The 13184-nt window shown below is 35.7% G+C and overlaps 1 protein-coding gene across 3 annotated transcripts in view; it reads left to right on the top strand.

The window, feature by feature from the left end:
• The window catches only part of KIAA1958 (KIAA1958 ortholog), a 183395-nt gene that overhangs the window by 163084 nt on the left and 7127 nt on the right, over positions 1-13184 (top strand). For all 3 annotated transcript variants that reach the window (XM_012641150.1, XM_012641149.1, XM_012641151.1), the window contains one exon: positions 5743-5915. In XM_012641150.1, coding sequence (XP_012496604.1) covers positions 5743-5915 — 173 coding nt within the window. The remainder of the gene's footprint in view (positions 1-5742; positions 5916-13184) is intronic.

The raw sequence follows: 13184 nt of genomic DNA on the forward strand, positions 1-13184 counted from the left end.
TCACCTGGGTTAGAGCATAGTGGCTCATCAGAGCTCGCAGCAACCACAAACTCCTGGGCTGAAGCGATCCTCCTGCCTCAGCCTCCTGAGCAGCTGGGACTACAGGTGTGCGCCACCATGCCCAGCTAATTTTTCCATTTTTTTTTTGTAGAGACAGGGTCTCACTATGTTGCTCAGGCTGGCCTTAAGCAATCCTTTTTTTTTCTTGTTAGTTTATTAATTTTGTTAGTCTTGTCAAATCCATCTCTTGCATTACTTTTTTAATTATAAATTTCTTTCTCTCTTCATTGATTTCTGGGGGTTTTTGTTTTGTTTGTTTTGTTTTTTAAGAGACAGGGTCTCACTCTGGCACCCAGGCTTGAGTGCAGTGGTGTAATCATAGCTCACTGAGCCTCAAACTCCTGGGCTCAAGTAATCCTCCTGCCTCAGCCTCCTGAGTAGCTGGAACTACAGGTATGTTCCACCATGCCCTGCTAATTTTTCTATTTTTTTGTAGAGACAGGGGTCTTGCTATGTTACCCAGGGTGATCTAGAACCCCTGGCCTCAAGCAATCCTCCCATTTAGGCCTCCCAAAGTGCTGGGATTACATGTATGAGCACTGTACCCAGTCGATTTCTGTTCTTAATTGTAGTGTTTCCTTCCTCTACTTATTTGAGTGTATTTGTTGTTCTTTTTATAATTTTTTGGTATAGTTGATATCTAGCTTTTCTTCTTTTCTAATCTATACATTTAGTGCTATTATTTTCTCTTTAGACACTGCAATAACTGCTTGACATGTTTGTCATTATCATTTGGTTTGAAATACTTTCTAATTCCCATTGATTTGTTAACCACACCCTGCTAGGAACCTATCTTTAAATGTGTACTTGAATATTTGTGTAGCTGGTCCACTGAGATTACTGTAGATTCCAGACTACTGCTTTCTGTGGGGGCTCTATATTCCATGCTTCAACTCAGCAAATGCCCTGAGAAAAAAACATGGCGATCAGTGCAAGACTCACCTCTGTGCATTTCCCTCTCTCTGGGATTTTTGCTCTTCAAGTTCCAGTTACTTTGCTTGTTCTCCAGTACATTTTGTCTAGCTTTCTCTTCAGCAGGAAGAGCAGTATAATACCAGCTAATTCATCATAGTCCTCCTGCCATCATTTTAAGTTTTCCATACATCATGTTTTCTTTCTTGGTGCTTTTTCTTTTTTCTTTCTTTTTTTTCCTTTTGTTAACCTGTCTTGATTTTTGCTAGATAGATTACTGGTGTTGGATTTTTGTTTTTGTTTAATTCTTTTTCTGGCGATATATCATTTCTTTATTTACTTTCTTATTTGAAAATCTTATATCCGTTCTAATAGTTGTTTCTCTTAGGGTGTGTTTTTAACAAACAGATTTAAACATAAATTTTTTATATACAAAAATTAATCCACATCAGTAATCTCTGTCTTTTTTCCTCTCTGCTCCCTACCCTGCCCAAACAGAATGAGATTTCAGCCACATTATTGATGTCATCCTTTCCCTTTCCCCATATTTTATTGAAATTGTGGGGAATTTTAGTTCAAGATTTTTGTTCCATCATGCTGCATCTATTTTCATTATCCTTTTAAAAAAAATTAACTTTAATGAGATATGATTTACATACAAAATATAATACAGTTCTTTCTTAAAAATTGTGTTAAGCTTTATTGCCACTTAACATTAAAAATAAATTCTTTGCTCCTCACTATGTCTTATACCCTATATCTTCTCCTTTCTTTGATTCATTTTTCATTTTGTTGGTAAATATTCATGACTAATCTTTTGCTATTTCTTTTTTAATTGAAAATATATTTATGGCCAGGTGCAGTGGCTCATACCTATAATCCCAGCACTTAGACATGTCAAGGCAGGAGAATCCCTTGAGGCCAGGAGTTTGAGACCAGCCTGGACAACCTATCAAAACCCTGTCTCTGCAAAAAAATTTTTTTAAAAATTAGTCAGATGTGGTGGTGTGTGCCTGTAGTCCCACCTACTCAGGAGGCTGAGGCAGAAGGATCGCTTGAGCCTAGGAGTTCAAGGGTACAGTAAGCTGTGATCACGCCACTGTACTCCAGCCAGGGAAACAGAGTAAGACTCTGTCTCTTAAAAAAAAAAAAAAGTAAATGTCTTTATTTTGCCCTAGCACTTGAATGACATTTTAATTAGGTAATGCATTTTTTCATTTATAGTCCTTTTCCTTCACAACTCTGGGGAGACTAAGTCGTTGAGGTTTTTTTGCCATCTGGTGCCACCAATGAGAAATCTGATTCTTATCACTATGTTAACAGCCCAGTGCCTGTTGATGGCTTCATCTGCCTACCAGAAAGATTGTAGAATTTTCTCTTTGTTCTTAGACTTTGGAAATTTCACCAAGATGTGTTTATATGTATGTTTTCTTTCACTATTTCTATTTCACAGTTCATGAACCTTAATACCCTGAAGATTCAAATTTTACTTTGATTAATGGAACTTTTCATGTATTAGTTATTTCACCCTGTCCTTTGAATTCTTAAGATGGATATTTAACCTCCTGGATCTGCCTTCCATGTGTCTCAACTTCACCCTCATAATTTTTATATTTTATTACTTTGCCCTGCAGGAAAGATTTCTTCTAGATTGCTAATTTGCCTTTTAGCCACGTTCATTCTAATACTCAGCTCTTCTATTAAATGTTTTTAAAATATACTTTTTCAGCTTACCTTGAGGAATCTCCTATTCCATTCCTACCTATCACCATTCTAAGAAACCAGTTTTTAAATGATATTGATGATGTACAGATTAATTCATTTCTGACGATCTCTAAAGAAGAAGCCATCTCATCCTTACAACTAATTCATTTCAAAATTTAGTAGTTCAGACTCCTAGGGGATACTTTCTTACATCTCCTCTGACCCTTTATGTTTCCAGTGGGAATATGAGGCTCTGCTATAATGGTGGGGCACATGGGGAGAATCATATCATTTATTGTTCAAACCTGGATACTTTAGAAAGTAAAAGGGGCACTAATACAGTTACATGCATATGACAGATTGGAGCACTGCTAGAAAAATGGAAAATATGTCAATCCTAGGCATATGTAGCAGTATTGTAAAGATAGTCAGATTGGTTTTTATACCAGGGAAAAATCTGGGTGCAATAAACTAGAGACCCAGAGACAATCAATTAAGATCAGTAGGCCAGGTGCAGTGGCTCATGCCTGTAATCCTAGCACTCTGGGAGGCTAAGGCAGGAGGATCACTTGAAGTCTGGAGTTTGAGACCAGCCTGAGCAAGAGTGAAACCCTGTCTCTACCAAAAATAGAAAAAATTAGCCCAGTGTCGTGGTGCATACCTGTAGTTTCAGCTACTTGGGAGGCTGAAGCAGGAGGACTGGTTGAGCCCTGGAGTTTGAGGCTGCAGTGAGCTATGATGATGCCACTGCATTCTACTCAGGGTGACAGAGTGAGACCCTGTCTCAAAAAAAGAAAAAAATTAATCATCCTATTTGAAACTATAGTGGTTATCAAAATAAATCAGACTTAGTTATTCTTATTGAAGGTTAATACAAGTAAATTTTGGGAGACCAGTATATTTTTCATAAGCATGAGGAGCTAATATCTAAGTTGTATTCTTTTTTATTTCTATTTTTTATTTTGTAATATATAATAATTGCCTGTATTTATGGGTTACTTAGAGATGTTTTGATATAGTGTATAGTGATCAGATCAAGGTAATTAGCATATCTGTCATCTCAAACATTTATCTTTGTGTTGGGAGCATTCAATATCCTCCTAGCTATGCGAAGCTACAATATATTATTGTTAACTATAGTCATCCTACAGTAGTATAGAACACTAGAACTTACTCCTCCTTTCCAGCTGTAATCTAAATTGTCTTCTTTGCTGAGAATTTTATCTCTATAGTATCTGATTCCTTTGCTGTAGTGGCCAGAGTATGAAGTCAAAGAAACTCAGGTCTCAACACTGGCTCTTCCTCTTACCAATTCCATGACGTAAACAGCCCAGTCCCTGTCACAGAGAGCATCTCAGTAAATATTGGATGAGTCAATGTGTGAAGTTTTTAAACATTTGAGGTTCACTTTCCTTATCTACAAAGTAGGGATAACAATGGGGCTGCCTATGGATTACAGATAATTTATGTAAAACCTCTTGGCATTTAGTAGGCATTCAATTAGTGCTAAGTATAAGAATATTAAATTATATGTTAGAATCCTTTCATTAATATCAAACAAACAATAGGAGTTATCTAGGGTTATGGCGGTGGTGAGAGGAATATACCTATTATACATGTCGCAGTTGCTTCAGGGAATTGTTTATTCCTCTTCTGCTGCATTTATTAAAGCAGATTGTATGTTCAGCGTTTCGGAGCAGGATCAAGACTTAAGGGGTAAAGACACAGTCTTAAGGAGCATGTAAACCAATTAGAGAGATCTGGACACAAATAGAACACACTCTTAAAAAATAATAAAGCAAATGTGAGGCACATGTGAAGGAGGGAATGAAGAAGTTGAGTTCGTGTGGGAAAGGTTAAGTAGAAGTGAGTTTGGAATTGGCACTAAGACCGTGTGGAGATTACTCAGACTATGTGTGGGGACGGTGCGGTGTGGGTGTCCTGGGTGCAGGCGGATCCTGGGGCAGCAGGAGACTGGTGGCTTGAGATAGAGGAGCTCCTCAGTGGGAGCATTGAAAGGTGAGGTGGGTTAGGCAGAGTGAAACCCAATTGCAGATCACCTTGGTAATTGCATTAACTTTTCATTTTGCCATTTCTCACGGACTTCGCCAGTTATGCCTTGTTTGAATACAGAAACTTTCCAGAGAGGGTCAGAGCTATTAGATTGGCAATGTTTATACTTTGAGGTGGTCTGCCTTGACTTTTTTTTTCTACCCAAAGATAACAATTTGAACAGGTTAAGCCTGGTTTTAACAAATCACAGGGTATAAAGAAAGGCCAGCTAATAGTTATGGGACTAGGTTATTTCTTTGGCAACCAACACTTAAAGTGGACATATTGAGGAAGACTGGTCTTTATCTGAAGTAGTTCTGGCAATTTAAAATATGTTCCTCATAAAAATGAGAAGATGTGAGCCCCTCTGGAGTACTCTTCCCTCTTTCTCTAATATTTGTCTCACTTGGCTTTCCATATCTATTTAGAAGGTAGTTGATGGGTTGTGGAATCAGGGTTTAAATATCTCTCTCTTTATTAATTTGTGAGAAGAATTAAAGAAATATGCTAATGCCATTTCATTCAAGGCATCCAGTAATGGCACACAAGATGTTTGAGACTATATATTATAAAGAAATGATAGTGCTTCTGTGCTAAGGATGTGTAATTTTTCTCTTTCTTTCCTTCTTGCCTTCCTGCCTTCTTTCCATATATCTTTTGATTGCTATTATTAGAGAAATGCTATTTTTTTCTAGTGAAAATTTTAGATAGAACATTCCTTGTTTTTTCACATTCATTTTTTCCCCTTCTATTATTGCAATGACTACATTAGTGCATACGTTAGTATGTATGGCAAAATAGTTGGGATTAAATGCAAGGTTACTGCCTTGATTCCATGCTATAAATATTGTTCCCTATTTTATTTATTCTAATATATGTATACTTGAAAATTTTTTTATTTTTGAAAGTGTTATGTTTTAGGAGTTTTCTGTTTTTTAACATGATCCCAAGATGTAATTCTCTAAAGAAGAGAATGGCAAATTATTTTAATGTTTTTATTGTTTTTGTTTCTAGCTTATTCTACTAAGCTCAACAAATTTCCTGTATTTAATATTAATGATGACTTGAATGATCTATGTACCAGTGCAGTAAGCCCAAATACTACCAAAGCCACGCGGTACGCCCTGAATGTGTGGCGATATTGGTGCATGACCAACGGGCTCAAAGATCACACGGACATCACCAAGGTAAGGGACTCTTGAGTTTACTTCTTTTTTCAGCCAAATTCACTGAGCTTCCAAGTCCCAGGCACTGTGCTAAGCATTGTAGGGAACACAGAATAGTTGCTGTCTGCCTGGGGAAACTTTTTAAAGAACATAAAATAGAAAAAAACATATTCACAGTACAAAGCAGAATTTAATATGTGTTTTATGAATTTATAGAATAGAAATGCCTGAAAAATTCAGTTAGATAAATTAAGTTTGGTAAAACTAGAGAGTATTGATATTTCAGCCATATTTTGAGGAAGAGGTAGGATTTTAGTAGAATTAGGTGAAGACAGGAGTTTTCTAGGCTGAGTGATGTGAGGAAGAGTAAAATTTGGAGCAAATCTTGCCTAGGGCAAGAGGCTGATCATATATCAATATAGCAGACTATAAAATCAGATTTTTATGAGTACAAAGCTAAAATCTTGTGAACATTGAGAAGTCATTGAGGTTTATTTTTGTTTTCGCTAAGGCCAGACTCTATTGGAAAGGATTATTGCAGTGGGGGGAGAGGGATTATTGCAGTAGGGAGGACACTCTGACCATAAGATCTGCAAGCATCTTAAGGGTTAGACAAAAGGGCAACCACTGAAGTTTTTTGAGCAGGAAGGAACATAAAGAAAGAGGTACTCTGGAGAAATTAGTTGGGAGTGATAAGCAAAAAGCTATTTAACATCCTTGGTCCTCAGTTGCCCCATTTTTAAAATAAGATTTTAAGATCCCTTCTAGTTTGAAATGTTTGAAGTTTGTAAATGGAAGAAAAATAATCTTGGACATGTGGAGGCAGATGTCCAAAATACAGAAAGATACTGTATTTTTATTTATATTCAGTCTAAATCAGATGGATGTGTCCAATAAGCAGTTCGGAATATGAGATTTAAAACATGGTGGAAATATTCAAGCTGGAAGTATATATTAAAAGATCTTGAAAATAGAGGTCATAGTTGAAGCCCAGGGGCAAGTGAGATCTCAGAGTTTGGGTGACATGTTTAGGAAATCAACAAGAGATAAAATAAGAAATCCAGGTTTCCTCTTCTGGCAGCACAGTGTACTAGACAGTGTGAGGGGCCTTTCTGCTACACTTGCAGAAAGAAAGGAAAACATCCATAGCTCTCCCCTCCCCCAAACAAAGGAGAGGTACAACTGGAGCAGTGAGCAGTAAGCACATGTGAAAGGCAGGGTTCTCCCTGAAGGCATATGTTGATAACATTAAGAAAGGGAAGAGACAAGTAGATGAACTGAAGAATCCTTGATTAAGGAGAAGACCCTGAAAGGATTCTCAGGATCTAGGTCAGTAGCATACCCTGACTCCTACCAGAGTCATATGCTAATACTTTTTAAGGGAAACATCCAAAATGTAGGTATTCAGGTTTTTTTGCAAATTAATATCAACTAAATATGTGCTCATTTAAAAAAAAAATCACCAGCCACTCAAGGAAATAAACTACCATGAGTGAGAGTGAATATCTCAGTGTTGGAAAAAAATAAAAAAGGTAAAAAGAGAAAGAGAAAAAAAAGAAAAAAAGAGAGAGAATGAATAAAAACAACAAACAAGGCCGGGTGCGGTGGCTCATGCCTGTAATCCTAGCACTCTGGGAGGCCGAGGCGGGAGGATTGTTTGAGCTCAGGAGTTCGAGACCAGCCTGAGCAAGAGTGAGACCCTGTCTCTACTAAAAATAGAAAGAAATTAATCGGACAACTAAAAATATATAGAACAAATTAGCCGAGCATGGTGGCGCATGCCTGTAGTCCCAGCTACTCGGGAGGCTGAGGCAGAAGGATCACTTGAGCCCAGGAGTTTGAGGTTGCTGTGAGCTAGGCTGACGCCACAGTATACTCTAGCCCAGGCAACAGAGCAAGACTCTGTCTCTAAATAAATAAATAAATAAATAAAGACTGAGAAAGATTGAAAGTAAACGGATAGGAGAAAGATATACTATGTAAACATTAATCATAAGAAACCTTAAGTGACTATTAGTATCAAAGTAGACTTCCACTGAAGGAATTTAATAAGAATAAAGAGGAAACTTTCATAATGAGAAAAACGTCAATTCGTCAAGAAGATATGAAGATCTAAGTGTGTATGTACTTAAAAACAGGGCATAAAAGTATATGAAGTAATAAATGAAAAAAATTAAAGGAAAGATAGCAGGTCCACAATTGGCAATATTAACACTTCTCTCTTGGTAATTTATAGAACAAGTAGGCAGAAAATCAGCAGGGATAAGGACTTAACACTGTCAACCTGACTTAACCTAATTGGTGTGTATATAACACTGTCATCAACAACTGCAGAATACACCTTCATTCTAAATTCACATGAAATATTCACAAAATTAGACTATAATGCTGAGTCATAAAACAAGTCTCAATTAATTTAAGAGGATTGAAATCATACAGAGTATATTCTCTGTCCACAACAGAATTAAAATGTACATTAATAACAGATTGTTAACTAGAAAGTTCCTAATACTTGGAAGTTACACATGACTAAATAACCCATGGAACAAGGAGAAATTACAAAGAAAGTTATAAAATGTCTTGAACTGAATGAAAATTAAATCACAATTTATCAGATTTTATGGGATTAATTTAAATCAATATTTAGAGAAAAATTAGCTTTAAATGCTTATATTATAAAAGAAGAAAGGTCTAAGTCAATAACTATGAAACAAAAAGAACTTCAAGAAATAAAAACATACTGTTGAAATTAAAAATATATTGGGTTAAAAAGCAGGTTTAGACTCAAATGAAAAAATAATTAGTAAATTATAAGAAAGATCTGAAGAAACAATCTGGAATATAGCACAGATAACAAAGTTATGGCAGTTAATAAGAGAGGTTAACATTTAGAGAATAGAGAAAATTCAACTTATTAAAACCAGGAATGAAAGAGGGGATATTACTACCAACCTTACAGAAATAAAAAGAATTACAAGGGAATTCTGTGAACAATCATATGCCAACAAATTAGGTAATTTTGATGAAATGAACAAATTCGTAGAAAGACACAAACTACCAAAACTGACTCAAGAAGAAATAGAAAATATGGTAGACTTGTAAGAAGTAAAGAGAATGAATTCATAACAGCAATAACAAAAACTACCCACAAAGAAAAGCTCAGGCCCAGATGGCTTCCCTGGTGAATACCAGTCCTTCACAAAGTCTTCTAAAAAAAAAAAAGAGGAGGAAGGAATTCTTCCCAATTCATCATATGAGGCCAGTATTACCCGGATACCAAAATCAGACAAAGACATTACAAGAAAACCACAGACCAATACCAATTATGAATATACACACAAAAATCCTCAGTAAAACACTAACAAATTGAATCCAGTACATATAAAAAGAATTATACACCATGATCAAGTGGGCTTCATCCTAGAAATATAAAGTTGGTTTAACACCTAAAAATCAATTAATGTAATATATCATATTAATAGGATAAAGGACAAAAGGATGAAGCCTCATAATCATGTCAATAGGAGTAGAAAATATATTTGAGAAAATTCAACACCCCTTCATGATAAACAAAAAAACTCAACAAACTAGAAATAGGAAGGATCTCTCTCAACCTGATAGGAGACATCTATGAAAAATCTACAGCTAACATCATACTTAGTGGTAAAAGACTGAATGCTTTCCCCCTTAGATCAGGAATAAGACAAGAATGTTTGCTCTCGCCATTTCTATTGAACATTGTGCTGTAGGTTCAAGCCAGGGCGATTAGGCAATAGGATGAAATAGGCTTCCAGAATGGAAAAGAAATAAACTATCTCTTTTTGCAAATGGCATGATTGTGTATATAGAAAATCCTAAAGAAACCACTAGAAAATGATTAGAAATAATAAATGAGTTCAGCAAGGTTGCAAGATCAATATACAAAAATTAGTTGTGTTTTTAGAGTAGCAATCAGCAACCCAAAAATAAAATTAAGAAAATAATTCAATTTACAATAGCATCAAAAAGAATAAAATATTTAGAATTAAATTTAACAAAAAAAGTTCCAGATTATACATTGCAAACAAGATTATTACAAAGAAGAGTTTGAAGCATTTCCCAAAAAGCAACTCTTGGTTTTACTTGTCTTATCACCTGTCTCTTGCAAATGTCAAGGATTGATATATAGTTCTAGAACTTTAGAATTTGCCAAGCAAGTCAGTTTTTTTCTTATTTTATTCTTTCCTACCTGGGGTCATCAGTCCCATAACCAATTTCTTGCTTCTCTTTGGTCATTTTTACATCAAGGAAGCCAAGTTTCTAATCCATGGTGAATCTTGTTGGGGTAAATCAATTCAGAGTGGTTAATGAAGGAAAATGGTTTCTTGCAACATCTTATTAACCGACTAAATACCTTTGTAACTTGGAGGAGTAATCAGCAACCAAAACTGGGTCTGAGAAAACAAAAGAGGCAGCCAACACAGGCCAGAATGAACTGTTTCTTGTGTGCAAACGATATAAATTTTGTGACTTAACATTTCTCCAGGAGTTGCTTTTGTGGTCATTTCACTTTGAAACTTCTGGTATTCTGTGGAAATTAAGAAAAATGTTCTGTATCCTAAGTTGGCTTGGTTCTCCTGACACCAAGGTTAATTTCTTGATTTAACCCATCATTATCAATTCACTGGGTGTCAATTATATATTTCTGGCCTTCTGGTGTGTGTTGAAGCCCCAGTCATGAATGGGATATAGTTCTTGCCTTTAAGGAGCTTTCAGTCCACTCTGAGAGATAGACATATAAATAGATAACATACTGTACAATATGGAAAGGACCATAATAAAAATTCAAACTAAGCGCCTTGGGATTCCCAGGTGAGAGAGTAACTTTGCTTAGGGAAGCTGGAGAAGCTTTTATACAGAAGGCAGAATTTGAGCTAATTTTGGAAGAATGAATCAAGATTTTCCAAACAGAGAAGGTTAGAAGTAAAGCATTCTGGACAGAAGAACTAGTAGCATGTGCAAAGACTTAGAAGCATGAAAGGGCCTTTTGGTTTCTGGGAATGGCAAAAAGTTCAATGAGGCTAGAAAATAGAGTACAAAGAGAGCAAAAGATCAGGCTAGAGAAATAAGGTGTGTACCAGTTATCTATTGCTTCGTAACCACCCAAAAACTTAGTAACTTAAAGCAACACTCATTTGCTTGTGATTTGCTGTGTTAGCATTTTGGGCTGAGCTCAACTGAGAATTTCTTCTATGGGCCTCACTTGAGGTACTCTTATGGGTACAGTCTTCTAGATATTAGATGGGAGACAACTTGTCCCCATATTGCCATTATCTAACTGGGCTTCCTCACATGGCAACACCATGCACTAAGACCAGGAAGAACCTATAATATGAAAGCAGAACCCCTTGAGGCCTACGCTTGGAATTCACACACTTACTTCTGACATATTCTGTTGGTCAAAATAAGTCATGTGGCCAGGACAGTTTCAAGGGGTAGAAAAACAGATCCCACTTCTTGATGGGAGAAGCAGCAAAGTCACATTGCCAAGGGGCACGTGCACAGTGAGGGAAATTGTTGTAGCTGTCTTTGCAAACAGTCTACCACGGGGTGGAAGCAGATCGTGAAGACTTGCATACAACATAAACAGTTTAGAATGTATCCCAGGGACAACAGAAAGCTATCAGAAGTTTGTTTTTTGGTTTTTCATTTATAGCACTAAGTTTAAAAATAAGATTTTCTCCTCAGCACCCCTTATTTAGGATTCATTCCTCTCCTACAATCCACATGGTTATTGTGGAAGCCATCATACTGGCAGAATGGACTACCTTTTGGTGAGTTGTTTGAATTAGGAGTGAGCCAATTGGAATCCTTCTTTTGGATTGTTTTTCTACTGAAAATGAGAGTTGGACTCTTGCTAAAAACCTGAAGCTTTAAGATGTAAACCTTGGGGGAGTATTAGGTAACTATGTTTGCAGCTGTATGAAAAAAGCCAGTCTGTACAGAGAAGCAGAGATGAGAAATAGAGAGTCCTGATGGCCTTGGAGTCCACTAAGTCTGACATCCCTCTCTGCCTAGGCTTGTTCAAGTTTAGTCTATCTCTTGCAACCAAAGGAGTCCCAACTAATATAAAAAGAGGTTAATACCTGCAAGTGGGGAGTTGCAAGTGACAACATAAAAATCCAGAGTCAGCTGAGTTTGAGTATAATGGTTATTGGGAAATTATTTTAACTGGTTATTGCTGGTATATAAGAAAGCTGTTCTTATATTTTGTGTACAACCACCCTACTCTGATAGCTTTTCAGCTGAATCTCTTGGAGTTTCCTAGACCAACAATCAGATTATCAGAAAACAATTGTATTTTGTATTTTCTTTCCTATTATATAGGAAAGAAATTTCTTTTTCTTGTCTTATATGGTTGGCTATGCTCTCCAGAACAGTGTTTTATATATATAATAACAATGATATTCAGTATGCTTATCATGTTCCTGACTTTATAAGAAAGATTCAAATGTTTTCATTGTGGATATAATTTTTATAGTTCTTGCCTGTACAATACTCTTCATCATAGTAAGAGGATCTTTTTTCTTCTAATCTAAATTTAATTTGTATTTTTAAAATTTTGAAATGGCTGTCATATTTTTTCAAATATTTTTTCAGTATCAAGTTCATATTACTTTTCTTCTAAATGTATGAATGTCAATTATATTAAAATATTTATTTATTAAGATCAAATAATTTTTATACTCTACAATAATCCCCACTTGTTTTGATTCAGTATTGCTATACTGCCATCCTGAATTTTAGCTGATGATACAGGCATTCCCTGTTTTGCAAGGTCCCATGTGAACTGGAACTTGTGCATAATACCTTGCTTCGCATGGTATTAATGTGCACAAATTTTATTTAATATAGTGAAATACAAAATGAAAATTGTCTCTATATTATTTGGGAAAGTTTACATTTATATTCATATACTTTGGTTTCGGTGCAATGTTGGTCAAATTTGCATTAGAAAAAAATGTCTTTTTCCTATGCCCTAAAACTGTTTAAATACAAAAGAAAAGCTGAATTGACTCCATAAAGCCATCTCTTTAGGAACAACATACATCTTTGACAATTATTTCACTCTCATCTCTTGTTTATGCTAGTCAGATCTTCTACCTCTTATTGAACCAACTTTGGTAATTCATATTTTGCTAGAAAATTATTCAGGTTATCTAGATTTTTAAATTAACACTCATAAATTATATGATTTTTTATATTACTTAATCTCTTCCTTTTCTATAGTCTTTCTTATTCCTAATATTG

The sequence above is a fragment of the Propithecus coquereli genome, unplaced genomic scaffold (genome assembly GCF_000956105.1).
Source record: "Propithecus coquereli isolate 6110/MARCELLA unplaced genomic scaffold, Pcoq_1.0 Scaffold163, whole genome shotgun sequence".
NCBI classification, from domain to species: domain Eukaryota; kingdom Metazoa; phylum Chordata; class Mammalia; order Primates; family Indriidae; genus Propithecus; species Propithecus coquereli.